At 37.7% G+C, this 26214-nt stretch overlaps 1 protein-coding gene across 3 annotated transcripts in view; it reads right to left on the bottom strand.

The window, feature by feature from the left end:
* Positions 1 to 18360: 18360 nt before the first annotated feature.
* mindy3 (MINDY lysine 48 deubiquitinase 3) overlaps positions 18361 to 26214 on the bottom strand; it is a 62007-nt gene continuing 54153 nt past the window's right edge. For all 3 annotated transcript variants that reach the window (XM_053488272.1, XM_053488274.1, XM_053488275.1), the window contains one exon: positions 18361 to 19204. In XM_053488272.1, coding sequence (XP_053344247.1) covers positions 19055 to 19204 — 150 coding nt within the window. In that variant the 3' untranslated portion in view covers positions 18361 to 19054. The remainder of the gene's footprint in view (positions 19205 to 26214) is intronic.

Consider the following 26214-nt stretch of genomic DNA (forward strand, 5'->3'; position numbering starts at 1 on the left):
TAAATACTGTACTGCGATTTCGACTTAGTACGTCATTATAAACATTATACCTAGCCAAAAAGAAAAAAAAAGGTGAAACTATCCAAGATTTAATTGAACACCTTTAGCTTTGAAGAAGAATTCATGTGTGAAAATGTGTGTAATAATTCAATTCAATTTTATTTATATAGCACTTTTAACAATGGTCATTGTTAAATTAAGAGAAGATTATGGAAATGAGTGGAGAAAGTAAAAATGCATATAGATCATAGTGTTCTGATTGTCCCTGATGAGCAAGCCAAGGGTGGCGGCGATGGTGGCAAGAAAAAACTCCCTGGGATGGTAATGGGAAGAAACCTTGAGAGGAACCAGACTCAACAGGGAACCCGTTCTCATTTGGGTCATAACAGACAGCAGGGATTGATCTGCAGTCATACTGTGTGGCAGTGTTGTTTTTTCTTACCATTAGGTAAGAAAAAAACTCCATTGATGTCATACCTTGGTCATTCAGTACATTCAGGTCATGGGCTGACTTCATTCTATTGCCACAGACATTGCTGAGCCTAAACATGACCAACTGAACAACCCCAGATCATAACACTGCCTCCAGAGGCTTGTACAATGACCATTTTGCATCATGCATTCTCTTCTTACCCTAAAGCACCCATGGCTCTGGAATAGGGTCAATCTGGACTCATTAGACCACATGACCTTTTTTTAAGTCCGATCTTTATATTCCTTGGCAAATGTAGGTGTTTTCTTATGGACACACACACACACACACACACACACACACACACACACACACACACACACACACACACACAGCTGTTTAGGTCCAATCCCTAAGTTTCGGGTACCTTGTGCATGTGGAAATGCTCTTACTTTCACTGTTAAAAAAGGCATGATTTTGACAAAAACTATTACCATGCATCTTTAATAAACGTTTAAATAAGATCCATTCATGATTTTTTTCTGACCACATTTCTTCTACAAAGTTAAATGTTCAGCAAAGTCCTTACAGCATTTAATAATAATGTGCTGAGCAAACTCTTAAACTCCAGCAAGATTTCTTCAGCTCTCTTTGTTTTTGTTACCTTTATACACCAATTTGATCTAATAATCCCTTATTGTGTTATTATGTGAACATTATGTCATAACCTTTTATTTAAGGGTTCACAGGCTGTCAATAAGATTAATTTTAATTGTATTTTTAACATTATTTATAGTTAACAACTTGCTATTTTGGGGGAGATCAGTGGCTAAGTGGTGAGCAAAGTCACCTGACACCTCCGTGGTTGAGGGTTTGAATCTTGCCTCTATTCTATGTGTCCCTACACAGGATATATACAATATTAATAATAGATGAATGAGTTTGATGTTTTAAGAAATGTAATGTCATTATGATTTTTATTTGCTTAAAAGCACATCAATTCAACTTGACCTTATATCATGATATATTTACTTATGTCTTAACATTTTTTGTTTCAACACAGTTATTATTTATAACTTATTATATCATCATTTTTTCATAACAGCTTTTTCTTTCTACATATCCTTTTATTTTATATCCTATTATTGAATATCAACATATAAACTTTTGTGTATGCTTTTTAGCCAGGTAGTAGGTAAGCCAGATGCTGCTTTAATAGAATTCAGTCTCACTGCCTCAATTATTCATGGCATGGATTCCACAAGATGTTGGAAACATTCCTTTAAGATTCTGTTGACACAATTGCACAATGCAAATCCTGAAGATTTGCCATGTTCACTTTTGTGCTGCAAATCTCCTGTTTTACCACATCCCAAAGGTGTTCAGTTGGATTCATGTCCAGGGACTGGGAAGGCCCCTGAAGAACAATAACTCATTGTCATGTTCATGAAACCTGTTTGAGAGGACCTTTGGTTTATGGTGGCATGATGCACTATAATGCTGGGAGTAAAAGTTCGGTAAATTGTGGGCATGAAGGGATACACATGCTGAGCAAAAATACCAAAATAGGCTGTGATAATCTAGCCATGATTGATTGGTATTTAGGGGCAAAAAAATAAATAAATTAAAAAAAAAAAAACCATTACACAACTTCTACCAAGGACACAAGACACAAGGCAGTTTCGGTCCATGGATTCATATGGGACTAAATTCTGACCCTATCATTTGTGTCTCAGAAGAAATCAAACTCCACCAGACCATGCTACATTTTTTCCCTGCCAAGTTTAGGTGAAACTGTACCGACTAGAGTTTTAGCATTAAGTTTTGGCTGACAGAAGTAGAAGACTGAAGTGGTCTTCTCCTGTGGTAGCCTCAAAGTTTGCCATGTTGTTCAAAATGATTATCTGAGTTAATGTAACCTTTCTGTTAGTTTGAATCAGTCAGCGTTTTTGTCGTAGTTTACTGCATGTTTCCTTTTTTTTACTGCACCATTTTAAGAAACTCTCACTAGGTTGTGTGTGAAAATCCCAGAAGATCAGCAGTTATAGAAATATTCGAACCAGACTGACTGTCAGCAACAATCATGTCAAACTCAATATCACAGAGGTCACATTTTTCCCTCATTCTAATGGTTGATGTGAACATTACATACAATCACTGGCTTGTATTTGCATGATTTTGTGTATTGCACTGCTGCCACATGATTGGATGATTTGATAATTACATAAATGACTAGATCTACAAGTGTTTCTCCTAAAGTGCTTTGGGAGTTTATGTGCCTAACGACCTAATATACTAAAATAATAATAAATTAAGCTGAAATTACAACATTGCATTATTTTTTTTTTACAATTCCTGGCCAGTCACATAGACATAGCTAAATGTAAATATCTAGTATAACAATAAATAAGACGAGGGGCACTCAAGTTAAACCGGAACTTGTGATGAAATTCCTTATAAGTGGAGGCGTAAAAGCAAACGACATTTACAAGAAACACTTTAAGCATACACTTACAAGCATAGTTTACAACACTTTAAGCATAGTGTGGTAATGTGATTCTTAGCTGCAATAAAACGTTTAAAGGATGTAAATATATTGTATACTGTATGAATGAACCTACTGTGGGTGGAACAACTGATCCTTGAAAATCAATGGCAACATGTAGCCAACTTGCAGAAGAGACACACAATCATTCACCAATCCCAACTGCACATTACAGGAATTCGGCTGTGAGTCATTGCCATCATCCTGATATCGCTCCAAATCATTTTCATGTTGGGACCAATAAGGGAATTTTTGGGAGGCCAGTGAAAACTCCAAGCATTAGTTAACTGTTGGGATAAGTGCATTAGTGTAGCAGAGGATTATATAGAGAAATAAGGGTAGTTCTTACTCTCATACAGTAACTGTGTTCTGTTATTCTGCATAATTAAGTCCTGGTTTGACATAAACACCCCATGACATACATGTTATTTTGAGATTAGACAGGAACACAGGTACATGAAACTAAAATAAGTAAAATTTCCAATGTTAAAAGATATCATACATACATCATATCATGCACAGCAAAAACTCTGTTCCAGCTATATACGAAGTACGCTCCTTATCCATGTGAGCTATTTCAAATCTAATTTTCTTTAATAAGCAAGTTGTGTGTTTGACTTTGGCAGTCATATACTGTATATCCTCTCTAGATGCTTTCAACCATGTGCACCAGTTGAAAATAATTACCAGGAATTAGGGAACTACGTAAAGCACACGTTAAGTGGGAACGTAACGCTATAACCGTACAAACACAAGCACTGCGGGTGTTTTGATGCCAAGCCGAAATCCCACAACCTCACTGACTTGTTCCTGAATAAAAACTATAATTAGATCCTCGCATCCCAAAGTAGAAGACAGCTTGCTGACAGACGTGAAGCGAGCGCCCGGAAGTCAGGTTAAGTGTAAAACTGCACATTACAGCACCACATAGCAGGCTCTGTTAAAATAGTGCAACACTTAACATACGGTTTATTTTCCTAGCATGCGGTTCGAGACACAGCCCACTTGTTAAATTGGTCGAGAGATTACGTCTGGGTAACTGGCGATAGAAGAATTTCTTTCACGTTGGTGAGTGCAGTTAGATCGCATTTACTGTACATTGCCAGTCTTTTTTAGTGTCGTTGCTGATTTCCAACACAATCTGGATATTGTTGCATACGTGTAGACAGCTTTGATCAGATTTTTTCCCTTACATCTAACCTGGGTCTTATTCAAATACAGTTCTAAATCTGAAACATATTTGACATCTGGTTATTTGACTTGCATCTCAATGCTCACATCCAGTTTTCCTATTAAATCTGACGTTATTGTCATAGTAATGTCTTAGTCAGTTATCTTGTTTTTTTTTTTGGTGTATTGCTGATTGTTTATTGTTGAGCTATATTTTATTGTGTGGCAACAAAATAATCTTCAGTTGTGCCATGTTATGAGATAGCATTAAAATATGATCCGATATTGATTCCTTCCCCCACTCCTGACTTTTAGGTTCGACCATGTTTTAGTAAAACTAAGGTTAACAGTAGTATTGCAGTGCTTTCTGTAGCAGTCTTATTCTCATTATTAAAACCCACATGCTGTAATAAGGACCTCATGACCTTCCATAGAAATAATCGGAAAATTATCTCTACTGTAGTTTTTTCAACCACAATTTCAACTCAATCCACCCATCTAGGAACCGCTGTAGTCCAACTAGAGACTGTGGAGGCCAAATGGTGACCATTGTATTTATTCCCATTTTTACTGTACAACTGTGGTATCACCTCCGGTCACCATTCACACACTACAGGCAATTACTACGCTAATTAACCTTATATGCATGTCCTTGCACTGTGGGAGGAAACTGGAGTACCCGGAGGAAACTCTCCCAAATATTTCTTTGTCACAAACCTGCAGGAGCTACTGGGACAACAAACAGTCCAGGAATGTCCTCGCCTAAATCATAGGTCCCTGGTCAGCACATGGACACCTCAGCAGCTATTGGCTTATTGCAGGGAAAACAAAGAAACAAAGTAGGAAAAAGGAGGAATGCAGGTGTCTAGGGTCAGGACTATCAGGATGAAATACCAACACTTAGATACTGAGAAGGATTCTTGACCAACATGCATTAAAGCAATTAAAGTAATTTTTTATGACTGAATGGTTACGTTCAGATATGTCGAATTAATTAATTCCGAACAAGAGTATGCAAGTTTGCAAGAATTTTACAAATAAAGCATGATCAAGTGCAGTCGTCTGTGATCTCCAACTCATTTTCCTCTAAAATAATGTGGCACATGCAGGAAGCCAAAACCACTCAAGCATAATTCACCTTGGGTGTGACTCACAGATGGTGTGTGGGATAGTTGTCTTTTTTGTGTTTTTTATGAGGCTTTTTAGACTACTGAACTTTCTGTCTATGAACTATAATATTTCAACGTTTTAAATATTTTCAACATAGTATGAACATGATATTGTAAACTTTTGTTAACTTTTTCACTGTCAGTATATCTGTGTTTTAATTTAGCCATATGAAACATATAGATTTTTTTCCCAAATGAGACAAAACCTGTATATCAAGGTACAGTTTGCATGGTTGAAGATCTTAAATAATGGCAAAATTGTTCCATATTATTTAATTTCCTGTGAACTGTGCCAGTCAATCAGTATAACCACTAACCCCATCTACTGTATAATCTTAATTTAAACCTCAGTAACTACTAATGAGTATGAGCATGAATACGCAAAAATACTATATTATACTAAATAAACTCATATTTTTAATACAAACATCCATTTTTTAACTAAACATTTAGATTTTTTTTTTTATTGTATACCTATGGATAATTTTCCATTCAAGTTATTCTAATGTCCTCCCTAATAACAATGGGCCCCTATGCACTGCATACTCTGCATACCCTCTTGGTATGCCCTCACCTGTCTTTGACCACAAACCAGATGGTAAGTATCAGTTCATTTAATGAAATGACACCTGACTTCTGACTCCCTGTATTCGGGAATGTGTTCATGTGAATTCCATTACAATGAGAATCTTGTGTTGGCTACCAGATATTGGAAAATGCCAGAGGCCCAAATATACTGTGTAATTGGAGACACTATGGTGCATGTACAGTACCAGGACTGTGGTATATGCACACCATTGGCTAAAGGTCACAACTCTCTGGGACTGACAGGATGCCAATCCATCACAGAGCACACACATACACACACTCATGCACTATGGGCAATTTGTGACCGCAGATTAGCTTCATTTGAATGTCTTTGGACTGTGGGAGGAAACCTGGAGGAAACCCACCAACCACGGGGACAACATTTAAACTCCATGCACACACAGACAAGAATCAAACCCAGACCCTGGAGGTGCAAGGCAACAGTGCTAACCACTAGGCCACCATTCCATGTGATGTTGAATAGCCAATGCTACACTCCCTAGGTCTGAGGGTTGAGGTGTTAAATGTTTCTAGATGTGTGTGTGTCTGGTGATCTGTGATCGATTGGTGTTCTATCTAGGGTGGACTCCAACCTCATGCACAGGGTTCCCAAGTACCCCTGAAAAACAAACGGTTCATAGGGTAGAGTTGGACCTGAGCTAGCTTTCCTGGGTAACACGTTGAATATAATGGTTGAGGTTGGGTATAGGATTAGGACTATGCTTCAGAAAAGTTCAGAACCAGTTCCACCCTCTGGACTTTTTAGTTTGCAGGAACGACCATGTCAGTGGTCCTAGGACAGATCAGAGTGCTCATGTCAAAACCTGTTCATCACTAAAAGCACCTACAATAGACACATGATCATCAAACCTGGAACACAGAGCAATGGAAGATGGTGGAATGTTCTGATGAATTACATTATGTTAACATTAGGTGAATGGCCAGGTGCTTGTGCATTATTTACCTGGGGGAAATGATGGTATCAGGATGTGCTATGAGAAGAAAGCAAGCCTTTGGGCCCTGGCGTTCATGAAGATATTACTTTTACATGTGCGATGACCCTAAACACTGTTACTAAGCAAAACCTCCTCTTAGCAGTGGCCTTTTCCAGCAGGATATTGCATCCTACCATGTTCAAAAATGTTTTGCGGAACATGACAAAGAGTTCAACGTGTTGACTTGGCTTCCAAATTCTTCAGATCTCAATCCAATCAAGCATCTGTGGGATGTTCTGTATAAACAAGTCTGGTCCATGAAGGCCGCACCCCACAACTTACAGGATCTGCTGCTAACGCCTGGGTGCCAGATAACACAGCACTCCATCAGAGGTCTTGTGGAGTCCATGCTTGACAGTTGAGATCAGAGTTGTTTTGGCATCACAAGGAGGATCTACAGAATATTAGGGAGATGTTTTTTTTGTGATGCATTGATATTTCTACAGCATTTATTGTTTTTATATTGCATTGTATTGTATAAATGATACATCAGTGCATCCTTTTATTTTCCATAATTCGTATCCACTACAGCAACAATTACAGATTTCAACAGTTTTGTCAGCAATTTTACAGTGACTGAAAATGAGCAGATGGACAGACTTATGGGATTTATTGACTCCAGATGAAGATTTGGGTGACAGAGCAGCAGAACTTAAAATGCACAACATAAAGAAACATGTTTACACAAATTGCATATGGCAGATTTGTGTTGTGCACACCAGCAAAACACAGTACTAAAGAAAACAGGATGTGTATAAAAAAGACGTATGTACATAAGAAATACCTGTAAATTGGAGCAAAGTCGCTGGAGCCCCAAGTATTTATTGAATTTGGAGCAAATTACTAACATACACTTTAACAGCATATGCAATGATCTGAGACTACATTTTGAAATTGGAAATAAACAAACGGTTTTAGAATGTTGGAATATGAGAAACAAAAGAAAATTCAATGTCTTAAATATTTAATGTTTAAGATTTTCCAGTCAAGTATATTTTTAGATGTAAGCAGCATTGTAATGTCGACCATGTTAAATGGTTCTAATCTCTCATATTTAAATGTGTTTGGTTGAAAAAGGATCATAAGGTTTGGCACAAAGCTTGAAATGTTAATAGCTTTTAAATCCCAGAGCATTTTAGCCATTACCCAAATGCACAGTTTGATGTCTAAAGCCTCCCTGTTAACACACACCGGTAAGGCTTCGATATTTGCACATAAAGTACAGTGAAACCTTGTAGTGCAAGCATAATTGGTTTCGAAAGCGGGCTCGTATATATCGAATAAATCCCGACAGATAAGTGTTTCCATTAGTGTGTTTGTACATATGTGTGAAGCTAAAGTAAGAGGAGAGGAGGATGAGACCCTCCGCCTCTCCCTCTTCTCGTTTTACACCGTTTTACACTAAAAGATTCATTCATTGCGCAAAGCATCGCAAAACCGTTTTGGGTTATGTACAGGAAACAGAAATAAGTAATTACCTTCGAGTCTTCTACTCCTAGTTGTTCGTTCTTTTGTCACATGACTCCCATAGATGCTATGAAGTGCAATAAATTCAAAAGAACAAACGATTCAGACCAGAAAATATGAGAGTTAAACTTCTCATTCTGTTTATTATAATATGTCCTTAGCTGCATTGTAATATTAAAATTACTGGAACTCTATGAATTTGTGTATGTAGACGTGTTTTGGGTCTGTTTATTGAAACTGTAACATTTCATTTTATTTCTAAACAAAAGAATGAAATAAACAAAATAATTCAAAGAAAGATTTGTTCATTTTGATGAGTCACTAAAATGATCCATCACTAGTGTGTGTGTGAGTGTGTGTGAGTGGAAGCGAGAGGAGGAGGGATGTGTGTATGAACCTTTCTAATGACGCTTGCTTTTGCTTTACACACACACACACACGTTATAGCAAACAGTACACTCAGGCATGGATGTTGATTACACCATTAAGAGACGCGCACTAAGACCAGCAGGAGAGACGATTACCCACAATTCTGCAGTGCAGGAGAGAGAAAAAACTTTTTTTCTCATCTTGCAGAACACTCGCAAACCGCGTATACCCTATAACCCTATATACTGTACATATATTTGGAATTGTCATTGACCCATTGTCATTATCCAGCTTTGTTGCTGGTATGTATCTGCGCTGCTTTAATTTAAAGGGTTAAAGGAAAAAGGGGACAAACTTAAAAATAAAAAACATATTAAATAATTTTAAAGATTGCATTTTAACTCATGTTTTTTGCGAACGGTGGTGTAGTGGTTAGCACTGTCGCCTTGCACCTCCAAGGTCTGGCCAGGTTCAATTCCCATCTCTGTGTGCATGGAGTTTGCAAGGTTATCCCCGTGCTTGGTGGGTTTCCTCCAGGTACTCCGGTTTCCTCCCACAGGTTAGGCTAATTGGCGTTCCAAAATTGCCCATAGTGTGTGAATGGATGTGTGAGTGTGTGTGCCCTGCGATGGACTGGCATCCTGTCCAGGGTGTACCCTGCCTTGTGCCCTAAGTTTCCTGGAATAGGCTCCAGGTCCCCGCGACCCTGAGTACAGGATAAGGCGGTATAGAAGATGAGAAGATGAGACTTATGTTTTTGTCAATAATATAACCCATAATGAAAACAAGTGTCTTAAGTTAGAAAAGAATGCAAAATGTAAGCATTTCACTAGTGCTCTCAGTCTCTTGGGCCCTCCTGTAACTGTATGTATTTGTAGAGCCAGATGTATAGTGAATGTACATAGAATGTAAATCATGACAGGGACGATGTAAGCCAGGTGTGACACCTTCTTTAAATGCTGGAAGAATTAATTGCATTCACATGACTTTTCTCCACAAGACACCAGACAGACACAGAGAAAAAAAAAAGAAAACTGGATGTTACAAGATTGAATTAGAACCAAGTCATAAGATGCATGAGACAGCTGGAATGAAAACATAAACAGACCAATAACTGAAGATGCTCTTGTTGAGGAATAAGCTTGGTGTTCCTTAAAGAATCAAGGAAGATCGCCTCGCCATGAGAAGAGATAAAACAACAGGCAGAACGCTCATCCTCTGGTCATGAAAAAGTACACCAAAGGGATGAGAAGAACAGTTGGCAAATATATTTCCTCACATACTGTAACTGCTCCCGAGATCAAATGGAGAAGCAAGATCTTGGCTGCAGCACAAACATGGCCAGATGATGTATGTGTATTTCATAAATTCCAGCACTGGCTTTGCTGCATGAGCTTGTGGTGGCTGTAAGGTATTGGTTTCTGTCCTGCATTTCATCTGATTCTCAACAGCTTTGTTGGATACAATTTGAGCTTCCTACAGTATCAGCACTATTACTATGGTACTATTATGGTTAAACTTTATAGCATAATATCTAAACCTAAGCCTAAACCTTTTTCCAATGGTAGCTACTTCTGTGGATTGGAGATCTACATACCATGTTTTCATCTGCTACAGTTATGTCTAATATTGTGTTACAACCACAAACCAAGATTGGTTCATGAGAAGACACACTTTTTAACCTGAGACCTAAAACAGATTACAAAATTGGACGCATGGGCTCCCGAGTCAATAAGATTTCTCAGTTCAATTCCCAGGTGATGCTAGAACCATCCATAATTGTAAGCCTAGACAGCAGATTTTCACGTCAATCATTAAACAGAAACTAGCCAATCGTGGACTCCCATGAGCACAAACAAAAGAAGTTGCAAACACTTTCCTCAAAATGTGTTACACAGATACACAATTATATGAACGAGCAGCCGTTTGAAAAAGGGGCAGAAGATGGCTTCACAAGCCTCAGAAGATACAAAGATACACGTGTTAGCCTGCAGCCTCCCTGGTTGCTACTGTAGCTGTCGCTGTTGGGGAGGTGCCACAATAAGACGGGTGGAACTTGGCACACGCCTAAAATAGGAAGGTATACATTCAAGCAGTATAATTTTATTTATGTGCACAGAAACCAGAGCTCAACCCCAGTGAACATCATTGGAATGAACTAGAATGCTCACTTAACCACAAGCCTACTTGCCCAATATCAGTTTCTGTCCTCACTATTACTCCTGGGGCTAATTGTTTAAGTCTCCACATCCAAAGCGTTTCCAGAAAAATGGAACAATTAGTTGGCCGTAAAGTGCATACACAACATTCCTTGATTTAAGAAGGAAAATGCTGCTTTGAAATAAAGTTTCTTATTTACTAGCAAAGCCGACAAAAGGTTCCACAGGATGTCTGATTGAGACTATGAACTTATACAGTAAGGACTTATCATAAGTACAGTGCTGTAAAGGATCAGGAGTTAAATGAAGTAAACACACACACACACACACACACACACACACACACACACACACACACACACACACACACACAAATAAACAGGAGACTAAAGTTTCTCAGTGATTAAATTTATGGAGTTAATAAAATTTTGTCCAATACGCCAAATAAGTTTTTTTTTTACGAAATGCCAAAACTGTGAAAATCCAACCCTCTTTAAAGGATTTGAACATTATCCCATCTGTTAATAGTTTCCCATCCCTGGATGGCACAAAACCTGAGATGTTTTGTTGAGTCTTTTTGGTTTGTTGCCACTGAAGGATTCAGATTTCTTTGCACTGCCAAAACACACACACATACATATTCTTTTAGAAAGGCTTTATGGTTTAGGTATGTTTTGTGTATGAAAGGAATCTGAGGAAAGAGTGAGTACCAGGAGCTGGAGAATGCTCTTAAAATCCTCCTCACAGATCAAAACCCAAAGACAAGAGCATGTGAGCACATCTGTACTCAACCCAACATCAAGGGAGCCATTCATATGTAACTACATTGTAATAAACCCATTATTAATTCTAACTCTGTTATGCAGTTAGAAACAGCGCTCTGTTCTTCTTGCCCAAATATGTACGCTAATAAAATTATGATCTCAGTCATTAGCACATAAACATAAAACGAGACCCAAATATTTTCTCGTTTTAAAAATAGCTCTTACTTCTTCTCCAACTGGAACAGGTTGACTCTGGTCCAAATTTAATTTCTCTCTTCATTTATAACTAGAACGCTAAATAGAGCTTGTGACGAGGTTTAAACACCACTCTTTCCTGGAAAGACATTATTATTGTGGTCATTCCTAACCTGAGTCCATATGTCAAACATTAGTCCTCTTTAGTGAGTCATTACAGTGTTTACACTCGTCAGAGCCTGGCTGGAACGAAACCTCTTCGAAAATGATACGAGGAGGGCAAACTGTTTACTGGACGTAGAAACCTTGTTTTGACTGGGTGCACAGACAATTTGGATATAATTTAGTTTCAGTTTGAGAGTGTAAACTGAATAGCTAAAGTAGAATTTAAGTCATAATTGAGTTTGAAACTTTGTTCTAAAACCTAAAAATAAACGGAAGCTTTCAGTTAAATACCCTAAAATGTTGTTGTTAGTCTTTCGGCTGCTCCCGGCACGGCAGAATATCCAGTCCGCACAACAACTTGGCCCAGGTTTTACGCCGGATGGCCTTCCTGACACAACCCTCCCATTTAATACAGGCTTGGGACCGGCACTGCATCCAGTGGCTGGGGGGTTTGGGCACTGGCTGGGGATCGAACCCAGGCCTTCTACATGGCAGGCAAAACACCTACCAATATCGCAATAGCAGTCAGGAATCTCGTGCCCGTCTTCTATACATGATCTTCACGAAGCAATTGACAAGGCATGGATTAAGCAAGACACACCAGAGTACTGCAAACGTTTTTGCGATTCTATGCCCACAGCTGGATCCAGCAGTTTTTTTTTTAAAAATAAAAAACTTCATAACTAATATTGTTGTTGTTTTTTTTAATCGGACACAAAGGTCAGCTGTTCTGGAATAGTTCATGTCATTCAATAGTTTGTGCATTTGCAAAACCCATCAAGCACAGATAAAACAGGCTCTTATAAAGATCATCCCAGGAAAGCAAGACCAAGACTTACCTCTGCTGCAAAGGAAAAGTTCATTTAAAGTAAATTACATCACCTCCGTTATGAAGGCCGATTGGCAGACACCTCTCATTATAAACTGTTCAAAGGAGATTATTGTTTATTTTGGATGCCTTCAGCATTGCTTTACAGCGTAGAAAGAATTAAAAATGAGAAAATTTAAAGACATTTCCAAACTTTTGGGATATACAGTACACTGATGTGTGTACTGTGTCGATCCTAAACATGACATCCACTAGATGGCACATAAGAGCAAAAACATCTGTTTGTCTGATTTTCAAGTTAAAGTGTAATGTCTAGCTATTAAAAGCATAGCGACATAAAACACAAGCTCTGTTTCTTAAAATGTTCTGCCGTCATTGTGATTACAGTTATGAGCTGTGTTTCAAATAATAATAATAATAAAAAAGAATGACTTAAATTTAACAGTTTTTAGTAAGCTGGCAAGTCTATTAGACAAATACTCAAAACAGAGATTTTGGTAGGTTTAAAGATTACATGAGAGATTTTGGTAGAAAAGTTACATTAAGGTCAATACAATAATGGATTAAAGTAGAACATAAGTTGTAGTTAGGGTTGCCCCAGTGGTTTATGCCAGATACCCTTCCTGACAGCTGGTATTCCTGGACAGCTGGACAGATACCCTTCCTGACAGCTGGACTGCATCCAGTGGGTTCGATTCCCACCTTGGGTCTTTGTGCACATAGTTTACATGTTCTCCCCATGCTTGGTGGGTTTCCTTCCACAGTCCAAAGACATGCAGATTAGATTAATTAGCATTCCCAAAATGCCCGTAGTGTATGAGTGAGCGTGTGTATGTGTGTGCCCTGCAATGGATTAGCAGGTATTAGAAGGTGCTTCTACTACTTGAGCTGTAGTAGACTCAGAGGTGGGGCCTTCATTGATTGAACTGGCTTGACCAGCGCATTTCATGGATAATTGATCGGATTTAATTCAATTTTATTTGTATAGTGCTTTTAACAATTAACATTGTTGCAAAGCAGCTATACACAATCAAAATAATTTTGTATGAAATGTGAATGTGTAAAAATCAAAATGATAAGATTGTCCCTGATGAGCAAGCCCTGAGATGGCAGTAGGATAAAACCTTGAGAGGAACCAGACTCAAAAGAGAACCCATCCTCATTTGGGTGAAAACGGATGGCAGGGATTGATCTGCATCATACTGTGTGTTAGCAGACTGGAAGACCAGTATAACAAGAGATGTGTTTAAGTTAATATGGATTCCAGTCTGTTATTAGAAGCTTAGGTAGACTGCAGGAAATTCCAGTCCTGAACTATTGAGCAACTGTAGTCACAAGTTCTCAGAGAATAGCTGTCTGCATCAACCAGGAGGACAGGACCGTCTTTGTGGAAAAGTGGAACAGTCCCAAGTCACCAAACTCATTCCAAGCAGACCACATGGGTCATCTATGTGACGAGATCTCCAACCAGAAGTGGGGCACCAGGAATCAGACAGGTCCAGAGGGGTCTGAATCACTGGCAGCTCAGGAGCAACATGCCAGAAAGACAGGTAGAGGGAAGGAGAGAGAGAAGAGGAGAGAACAGAAAAGTAGGAAAGATTACAGTTAGGTATGGTCACAGTATAAAGTGAATGTACAGTATATTTAGCGCAGAGTGCAAGCAGGGACTCCGGCAGGACTAACTATGACAGCATAACTAAAAGGGAGAGCCAGAAGGAAACACAAACATGAGCGCTTCCTGAAATGTAAAGCAACCAATCATCTCACCGTCAGCAAACCTGAGTGATCAATGAGAGTGAGGAAGACAGCATCCAAACATACCAGTTCACCATAATACTCTACGTCCATGAGTCCCCCAGATCTGCTCCTTTACCTAAGGCAAAACTATTTACAAAAATGCTTGGCTAAATAAATAAGTTTTTAGCCTTGACTTAAACACTAAAACGGTGTCTGAGACCCAAACATTAATTGGAAGGCTATTACATAACTTTGGGGCTTTGTAAGAAAAAGCTCCATTCCCTGCTGTAATTTTCATAACACGTGGTACTGACAAGCAGCCTGCATCCTTTGATCCGAAATAGGCGTGGAGGATCGTAAGACACTAGCAGTTCACTCAGATACCATTTAATGCTTTATACATCAAAAGTAGTATTTTAAAATCGATGTGGAACTTAACAGGGAGCCAATGCAGTGTGGGTAAGATAGGGGTGATGTGCTCGTATCTTCTGGTTCTAATCAGGACTCTTGCTGGTGCATTCTGGAATAACTTAAGCCTGTTTATGCACATAGTTGAACAACCTAGAGATGATAAAAGCATAAACAAGCTTTTCAGTATACTTGTGACAGTATATTTCTCATCTTGGCAATATTTCTGCAGTGAAAGAAGCTATCTTGGTAATATAACAGTATCTACATGAGCTTCAAATTAAAGACTGGAATCTACACTACTCTCAATAAGTTAGGGATATTGTTATTTACATGAGTGCTTATCCTATTTGGTCTAAATTTGAATGAAATAAGTAAACGTTCCTTTTGATATAACTAATAATGTATGAGAAGAAACACCATTTTCATTAGTTTAAAATTTATTACCCCAAAAATTTAGACAATAACAGGGATAGCTCCAAATAACAAAAATTGACAATGTCAGTAGCGGGTGTTTCCACCATTTGCCGCAATGACAGCTTGACAGCGACGTCTCATGCTCCTCACTAGCCTCATGATGTTGTTCTGAGGCAATGCGTTCCACTCTTCCACAAGTGCTACATGCAGTTCTGCCAGGTCACGTGGGGGTGAGGTACGATCATCTAGTCTCTGCTTCAACTGGTCCCAAACGTGCTCTATGGGGTTCAGGTCAGGGTACATTGATGGCCATACCATATGAGACACTCCAACTTCCTGAGGTCGAGCTGTGACAATTCTTCCACGATGTTGTGAAGCATTATCATCCATAAACAGAAAGTTGGGGGTGTGCTGGCGGAATTGGGGGATGATGATGGGTTCTATGACGTCTCTGAGGTAAGAACGTGCAGTGACCAAATCTGTTTTGCGCTGACTGATGATGCCTGCCCAGACTGCTGCACTTCCTCCACCAAAGCAAACCCTGGGGACCATGTTGACCTCAGCGTATTGCTCACCTTGCCTTCTCCAGCAAGGTGACCCGACACTCATCAGTAAACAGGATGGTAGACCACTGCTGCATTGTCCAGGTCACATGGTCTTGTGCCCACTGCAAACGTTCACAAGAGGGCTTAGTGTCAGTGGAGTCACCTGTAATGGTCGTCTGGGATTCAAACCAAAGCAGTATAGTCGGTTGCGAATGGTTTATCTGGAAACCCTAGTACCGCTCGCATCTCGTAAACAGGCCTGCAGCTGTATGGCAGTTGCTTAACGATGTCTAAGTGCATACTGTAGGTCCTTAGTTACTGGTCATCGTTGCGGTCTGTCACTCATGGGGCTCCACTCCTGGGTCTGTCATGAACTCTGCCAGTAGTTCTGTATCTGCTGATAACACCTTGAGACACACCAGGTTCACGAGCAACATCTGACTGCCTGCCACCGACCCGAAGGCTCGCCATGGCCAGGTGGCTCTGCTCGCCCGTTAAGTGACATCGTGTGTTCATGGCTGTTTGAATTATGAACTTGGAATGATTTACTGACAATACCAGCTTTTTATACCCACAGAATGTTGAAATTGATGCCACATTATAAAAGGTTGTCTTTTGGGATCGGCCCCAATATAAGGCACACCTGTACACAACGAGACATTACATGGAAAACACAAAATGAGGTGTCTATCACCCCAATACAATTGCCTCCCTATTCTATGACATTTACCAAGTCTCTCACAATATCCCTAACTTATTGTGAGTAGTGTATAATCACACTGAGGTTTTTTACTGGATTGAGATCTGTGTAGTTCGGAAGCTGGATCAACAACTTTGAACTCTTTGCTAAGCCTTATAATCAGCAGGTAGTGATGCACTGAGTGTTCTGATACCTTTCTACCGTACTGTACATTGACTTTTTTTTCTTTGGCCTTTCTGTAGGATCAGGCCTTTGGTTCCTAAATTAATAGATGAGCCTTGGGTGCCTATGATGTAGTATATAATTGATAATCAATGTTATTTAATTTGTGTGGCTGATAAGGGTAAATGGTTTTAGAAACATTACATTAAACAAAAAAAAATTTAAGCTTACCTGAAATCTCCACAGATTCCGACACTTACTGTACAGCTTACACCAACCGCACAAGTGCAACAGAGACATTATGCCTTTTATAATCTGGCCTATAAATTCATTTTACACTAAACATGAGTCAAATCTTGTGTTTGATGCGATGCCAGAATGTCCTTTATATGAGAGCTTGATGAAAACTCTGCGTTTTATATCTTTGACATAATTACCCTGTCTTTTTAGTTCTTTGGGGGGGTGGGGGGATGGGGGTGGCTCTGGTGCATAAGGGATCTGTTCCATATGTCACACATGTAGCTCATGGGAGAAAACACTTTAATGATCAGAGTGAACCTTATGGAACAGGCTAAGGCTTGTGCAGCTGATATAATGATCTAGAGAAATTGAAATCCTAGCAGTGACTTCTTGTGTCTTCAGAAGGAAACGATTTAAGAACGAACTACTTTGCTCAAAATATCATGATCTATAAAATATATAGGTTTAGCATTAAATTAGCATAAGTAATGCCCATAAACACCATACAGTATAAGGGCAGATGAGCCATCAGGTGCTAGAAATGGAGAGGTGACAGATAAGTATCGTTATTACAGGTAAACTAAAAAAGCAGCAATGGCGAATGATTTGTGATTCTGTGAATCACATGGTGGATAGTGGTTTTCATAATTATGCGTTTCGGAGGCTTATGGAAATTTGAAACAGCTCAGCATCCATTCATCCATTCTAACAAACACTACTCTCTCAATGGCCAAAGCATCTACCAGCAGTCTGTAAGCCATTCAAGAAACAGAAAGCAAGCAAGCATTCAAGGGGTTAGTTTTAATTGGGATCAATTGATAAATAGTATCCCTTTACAAATTAAATGACTCAATCATAGTAATTCTTATAAAACAATAAAAAAAATCTAAATTCGATCATCTGACACTTTGGTTTTCAGTTTTAAAACTATGCATCGGACAATTTTTTTTCTAATCTTGGTAAGAGTGATTTTAACCATTTCTTTTAGCAAAGAAAAGAAAAAATGAGAATGGGTACAAACAAAATAATAAAAATTATGCATATGACCAAAAATAAACTAAATTTGCTAGTATATCGGTTCTTACATGAGACACATTTTCTGGTTCATGATAACTACGAATAAGAAATCAGGAAGTTTTAAAAGACGTGCTGCTAATAAAAAATCATATGTAAAATGTCACATTTTATTCTTAATCAATAATTACAATAATTGTATGCTAATTACTTATCTATAATTATTACATACAGATACTGGTGCTTTTCCAGGAATTTCAAATAAAATTAGAAAAAGAAACACAACAAAGAGACACTACTCCAGGCAAGAAGACATAAAAAGTTTATTTTGGTGAATCATCGAGATCAGAGTAAATAATATATGCACATGGATGTTTGTCCCTTCACTTCAGGGACAATGAACAATAAATAGGTGTTACTGCTGTGGTGGAAAAAAATAAAAAACTACCAAATCCAAGTTCAAAATCCCAATACTGTCTCGCCGTCCCCCTTCTAATCAGTCTCCTTATCCTCCTCCTCCTCTGTCTTCCTGTGCCCCGTTTTAGGTTGTAGTGCATTTCTTTATAGACCAGTTGAAACTGAGCTTTCGTTTATCCAAGTTACGTAAACGCTGCAGAATGTAGCCTGAAGCACCAGGAGGCTTTGGTCAGATTAATACTTGGACCCAGTTACCACCATCAAATCTACATTTGTACAGAAATCTAGCCACAGACCCATTAATGATTATTTGGTCAGCTCAGTTGGTCTGCTTCACTCACTTGTCATCTGTTAGCCTTGTAAACAAATTAACCTGTAAAAAATCTGCAAACTAAAAAAAAATAACACCACCTTTTTGGAAAAAAAACCCTACAAGCTGGATGAATTATTAAAGATTAGAGCAAGCGTGCCGATGCGAATCAGGCAGCATCGTTTGTCTTGGGGATTAAGTCCAGGCACTATGCCAGTCTTGTTAAATTCCTGGTTTGGAGAACGTGCAATTGAGAGGTAAGGTGTTGGCGAAAGGGTTAATTGAGGGACGGAGGTCTCTCTATGTTCCACAGAAGTTCTATATATGGCCACTTCGTCTGGAGGCAGCGCTTGATCGGCGTGTCATCTGTACGCACCATGGGATTCTCGTAGCCAAGAACTAAAGCGGTGCCCTCAACATAGCTTACCTATAACCAAGGAGACATAGAAGAACAGAAGATTAATATTAATGATAATAATAATAATGCAGTCGAATTGTAAAAAGTTTGGCAATTTAATTCTATATGTAGTTCATTTTGTTATTCTTTGTTGCAGAATATTTTGTGTTTCTATAACATCAGCTCTAACAAAGGCCAAACTGAAGACAAATCACAGGCTTGTATTTATCTGCTTATTCTAAAGCGTTACCTATAAAATGTATACCATATACATTGTATAGATAGTATTTATGCTATATAAAGTATAGTTTGTATGTCTGTCCAAGCAGATTTTGTAACAGCATCACGCAAAACTGGTGGAACAGAAATCAATTAAACTTTGCCAGCCCCGTCACGCGGTTCGGAGGAAACACTTGATAGTCCTCGGCCCTCCCGGCTGAATGATAGTAGTAGCCCTAATGTGGAAGCCCCTTAGTGACGGGGAGGAATTGGCCACGACTAAATTAGGGAGAAAAATCGGGAAAAAATACCCAAAAAATAAAATAAAAATTGCTAGCCCTTCGGTATCTGCTTAAAGTTAAACCTGCGATATACTGTAAATGAAATTTAAATGTTGAGTAAAAGGAAAGCGCTTCTAACACTTGAATGTGGGAATTAACATTAGTTAATTAGTTAGAGTTAATTTAGTTAGGCTGTTAGTTAGGCTGAATTAGTGCTTTAACCTTTAATACACAGACATGACAGCGCGTCTCTTCATGGCTTACTATATAAAAAAAAAACAAAAAAAAAAACTGAACGTAGCGCCATAAATTAAATAAAAATATTGAGTAAAATGAAAGTTATCAGCAGTTGGTACCAGATGCTGAATAGCTCATTTTTTAGCTTTAACCTTTTCACTATTTCTATAAACTCTTTACCCGGGTACGCTGTTTTACTCGCATTGTTTTTATATTACTTACACAGTGACTTGTATGACAGACAGTCCACAAAGTACCAGGCAGATAATGGTCTGATAAAAAAAAAAAAAACTTTATCTCAGTAAATATATAAAATGATGAAGCTGGGAAGTATGCAGTTATGTATTTAACATTTATAAAAGGAGTCTCTAGTGAACATTACAAACATTGACAGTAACTTTAGAACAGTCAATGCACTGTGGTTTTCCAGTTAAATGTTAAACTGATTTGTTAACATTCCATAAAATTTAATAAAATTATCTAGGGAAGAAAATTATGATGTGCCCATTTTTAATTGACCTAAAATGTCATTGTATACCAATAGCTGCAGTATATGAGAAATAGAACAATTGGGAAATGGAAAATAAATATATAAATAATTATATAAATAAATCAGGACTATGATGGACTATGATTATATCTCTATTTCTATAACAGCATGTCCTGTCATGTTTTATTCCTTATAACAATACTTTAACTAACTTTAAACAAAGCACACTGAAACAGATACAATATTCAGTCAGGATATTATTATTATTATTATTATTATTATTATTAATGTTATTTTTATTCTACCCACATAACATAGACATGACATGGCCAGGAAATACCTGGATTACTATAAGCATACTCGTACATAACATAAGCTTGGGCAATACAAAGCCAAATGTCTAGCCAGTGAAGCATGACAAGACATAGATTTAGACCAATTAAAAGAAAGTGACTGCTTTGATTAAACAGACCTTAAAATGCCAGTAAAGCTTGCTCAAATAATTGAGAGTTGACTGACGATGAATGAATAAGAGATCACCAGAGAGTTAAATATCTCAAGGATTAATGGCAAAAATATTTTTTTAGTATCAAGTTGATTTTCTCCTTCAATGCAATGATTGTTCTGGGCTGATTCTGATAGACTACCAATGCGCTACCTGCATACCTACAGTACAGTACTTCCGCGTTCTTTTCAATAGGGCTTAGTAAGTTCTGGTTTAGCAATGGCTACGTTCTATACCCGCTGTCTCCAGGATCTCCCACGGATTAACGTCACTGACGTGCATCGTATTTGCAAAACAACCATATTATATAAGATATACATATAATATACATTATATACTATATAAGAACTTATTAAAGTCAAAGTCAACTTTATTGTCAATTCTGCCACATGTACAGGACATATAGAGAATTGAAATTGCGTTACTCTCAGACCCTTGGTGGATAACAGATAACATTAAATACAATAAGTGGAATTTAAAAAATACAAGGAAAAATATAAATTAATACAATTATACATGGGTCAATGACGTGTGGCCCCCTTCTTCTGTCCGGGTTAACTTTATTTTGCAGAAAATACTAAAAAATACATTTAATAAATTTCTTATCTACTTGTTATACCTTCTTTACCTACTAAACTAAATAAGTTTTTCATCATTTTTCTGCTATCCGAAGTGCCAAAACATTATATGGGGCGACCGTCCGGCCTTGACTTTAGTTAGGACAACTGGTTTAAAAACACTTTAAATCAACTTAAATATATCCCTTTTCCTAGTTGGCATAATTTTAAACATGTTTTACATCCATTGACAAAACTATAAAGCATTTGCTCATATATTTCTATTATGATATACAAACGAATGTTGTCCGAATTATGTTGATTCTATCCATTTCATCCGGGGCGACCATCAACAAACCACAATTTTGGGACTTTATTTTAAAAAACATCTCAAGGATGGGATACTTCATCCGCCAGACACAAGTGAACAGACACCCTCTGGAAACAACTGTATAGTAAATCAGTCTCTCTCATATAGTAAGAAAAAGCTGTTTTTTAATGGCTGTGATGTCGTAGTCACTTTTGGTCATCATGTGGGGCGACCACCCCAAAACTGTGAATTAATTTTTTTCCACAAATCTATATTTTGATGATAAATTTGATAGTGCTTTGTCACTAGAAGAAGCTAGTTTGGTTTCTGAGGCTAACTGTTAGCCTGTTATACTTGAGTAAACTTGAAAACATCATATGGGGCGACCGAGTATCATGTGGGGCGACCACTGCTAAATGTTTTAAATGATAGATATATGTCCTATATTTGTAGTTTTCATATTCTATACATCAATTATATACATAGAGTTAATTGTTTAAGTATAATTATTTGTATATTTTATCTTTTTTTTTCTAAATTCAGCCATTTTCCATTCCTTTTATAGGGATAAACATTTATTTTAACTGGATAATGAAGGAGACCATGATATTATAGAATAAACTTGTGAAATAATGGTTTTCATAAAATGAAAGGGCACTAAAGTTTATCTTTCTTTATCAGTTTATCTACTACTAGATAAACTGACTATCAACTTGTCTTAATGATACATAAAAATGTGAATTCTGAGATATATTACGGTCGCCCCAGATGACTTTTTTAAGGCTATGTTTTATTAACTTAAGTGTAAAAACACTAAAATGACAATTTTTTTTTACTTTTCTTTATAAAGGCATGTGTACACTACATTCCAAATGTTTGGAAAATGGCCAAACATATCCATATTTTTGGTATTTTAAAATTGGCCTATTAAAAAGTCTTATCCGTCAATGACCCACATATAATATAAAAAAAACAAATACAATATACAGATAAGGGCACATGGCATAGAGTGCAAACCAGACAGTAGTGCAAATGCAGACATACAAATAGTGCAAATAGAGCTTGTAATTATGATAAAGTGATAGAGAGCAGCCCTCTCTATCTTATGAGGTAGACTAAGATTAGCATATATAGTTAACACATTGTAAATACTACCCTGTACTGTGTTCTGTAAATGTACAGTCACGCTGAACATGTAGCTCTTGTAGCTGTTTTTTTTTTTAGCTCCTCCACTTCATTAGAAAGTTCTTCTATTTTAGCACATGCCAGGTCTAATAATAAAGGCTCAGGAATGCTACAGTAATCATGATCCATTGTTACATCCATGGGTATAAGTCCGATGGATACCACTCACTGGACCGCGATGCTTTAATGACGTAATCATTCCTGTCAAAAAGCACTGGTACAGCGCCAGTTACCAACTTTTTTCGTGCCTTGGGTGTTTGCGGTTCAATAATCTAATCATTGCTAAAATGTTTAAAGTTAAAGTTCCGTTGAACTTCGCAGAAGATGTACACAGCGGAACAGAACGGTGTACGTTATATACCTTCTGCTGTCTCTGAAATCTATAAACACACTTTTTTCTTAACATTTTCTCCAAACTCCAAAACAATGGCCGACAAACCGGAACTCAGCGAGCCCTATTACTTCAAAGCGGAAGTACGTAACGAGTCTACGTGCAAGTAGCGCATTTCAGACAAAAAATGAAAGTGGTGTTAAGTCTGGTTCAATGTGATCTATTATTAGTTGTGAAGCTATTTTAAATAAATAAATAAATTTCATATAAAGAAAAATGCCTATGAAAGCGGACTTTTGGGCCAGCCTGTATACGAACCCAATAATCACTTGTGTTTAGCAGATTACACGACCAGCAGATTGCTGTAAGGAAGATATGGAAGGCCATGGTTAGAAGACTGACTAGTCTGTAAGTCTGCCTTTCATTAGAGACCTGGCCTCCTGTAATGACATCATGAGACCTAAGGTGCTCGATGGCTTCCATATGGAGATGAGAGCCTCTCATTGCCAGTGTAGATTCCAACCTACACTATATACCATGGTGACCGTGTGTGCAATGCTGCCTGTGATAACTGAAAACCATTACTAAGGTGTGTAATTTACAATGATTGTATTACAAACATATGAGGATATTTTGTGTGCATTAGTAAGTGCACATGCTTAAAATGCCTTACATACAACACCACAAGGAGCACATGTGTGAATAACAAGTGCTGAGCCATGGCGAGTGAATTGCTTCATGTCACGGCCAGCGCGTGAACATCGGTGAAATAATTGATTCTGTGACCAGATAAGACCAAAATCTGAGATACGGCTGCAATCTTGAATTGTGCTATTTACACAAGTCCTTCCACTAATCTGTCAAGGACCCGTCTGGACCATACTCAACTGGGAACAATTTCAGTTCTGTTGCATTTTGACCTGCGTAATTTCTCAGTACATCTATATACTAAAAATATAATTGTGAACACACTGAGGGGAAAAACATGTTGCGTTTGGTGCTTTGTAGGTAAAACATGCACACACTACAGTACATCAGTGGATTGAACTACCACTCATGGAGCATCTATGTTTGTTTTTTTTCCTTCTCTTCATTTCTGCAGCTTTGGGCTGAACAGTGAGGGGCAAAGAAATAACTTAAAACTTATAACTTAAAAGCCACAGATTAATACAACTGACGTGCAAGTTCAATTCCCTTGACTGAAGATGGGGATGAAAATCATACCTTTCAAGTGACAAAATGTATATAAAACTGAATGCTAAACACACCTGCACACACATCTGAAATTAGGAGCTTTCAACTGTTTTTGTAACCAGGGACAGTTTAATTGTGAAATAAACTCTCTTTGAAATCTATTTAAACAGTTTTTTTTTTTTACTTCATTTATTACAGCCACAGAGGTTTCTATTGCAAAACTGAATATATTAGCTCCAAGCTGACATAATTTGCAACCTACTTGATTTTGAACTATTTAGCTTTGGATAAAACCCATTTAATTCACCTGACCAAGAAGGAGAATAACTATAAGAACTGTGATAAATGTCCCCTTTTAAAAGTCTTCATAGGAAAACATGTATGGCCTGCCCACTAAACGCTACAATTTTTAAAGCTGTACAGGAAAAAAATTATGTTATTAGAAAATTAAATAGCTAATGCACATCTATGCTTTCTAATAAAGAGTGTTATATAGATTATACAAGGTTTGGGCGAATTCCCATGAATGCTTTCAGAGGAGATAGGAAAAAAAAGTTTGAGAACGATGGCTAGTAATCTCTATGTGTTGTGTATGTTTTTCAGGCAGGCGACACAATATTGGACTGTGATTTCACACTGTAACTAAATTAAAATATGAATTGTCCGTCTCTAAGTAAGTAAATGCAATAACTCCCAGACAAGTTCCTGTATTGTGCAAGTGGTGTCCATGACTGATTGTGTGTACAGTTCTGACAGACAGATGTGGCTCTTATGACAAGTTATTCAATGATTTTAAAGACATTACACTTGCTGAGTGCTCACGAGAATAACTCAACCTTGCTCATGATAGTCCGGCACAGATATGCAAACTTCTTTAATACGTGAACACCCGTTATATTTATACAAATCAGTAAAAGTGAGTCAATAAATTCAGTGCAAGTCAGTCATTTAATCGATATTTCAAGTGCAAGTATGATAGAAATTATGTAACTCAAACATGCAGTCAGTTCGTCAATCAGTCTATTATGTAATCCTTGTAGACATGAATAATAAAAAAAGTATTGCTGTTCAGGAAAATGCAACTGCTATTCAGAAAAATTTCATGTTTTTTCATTTACATACAAATTTAGCTGTTGAGGGTTTTCGCTTTCAAAAAAGAAAACACAACTGGGTCAGTTATCTAATATTCTAAATATTCTCCATGCCCCCATAACCTTTACTAGACCCATCCTTCCAAGAACAACAACAAGAAAAAAAGAAATCGATTGAATTGGCCATTGGTTCAAAGCATCTTCATTTGCTTCCTTTGCATTCGAAGTGTGCTTATTAACTCCACATGGAAAACTACGAGTTGGAGAATCTCCCTCCTGGACAGAACGTGTAAACACCTGCTATAAGGACTAAAGAATGTCAGAATTGGGTTGCAGACGAATGGAAAAACAGGGAGGTGTAAGAATGACATCATAATATTCCCTGCTTTATTTGGGAAAGTGTCTAAAGCTCTCCAGATTATTCTTACAAGCCATAACAAATTAAAGCTCATGATTCCTGAAAGATAAAGCTGGCTTGTTTTCTTTCTCTCCGGTCCAAAAATTTAGTCAGCTTTGACCTCAATTTATATGTATCGTTATACAAAAAGGTTGTATGTAGTTGCCACTAGCAACAGTCCCTTTCTTGTAGCCAGGTAAAAAAGTTTGTAAGGAAAATGACTGGTTTTCAGATAGCTGAGGA

The sequence above is a fragment of the Clarias gariepinus genome, chromosome 26 (genome assembly GCF_024256425.1).
Source record: "Clarias gariepinus isolate MV-2021 ecotype Netherlands chromosome 26, CGAR_prim_01v2, whole genome shotgun sequence".
NCBI lineage: Eukaryota > Metazoa > Chordata > Actinopteri > Siluriformes > Clariidae > Clarias > Clarias gariepinus.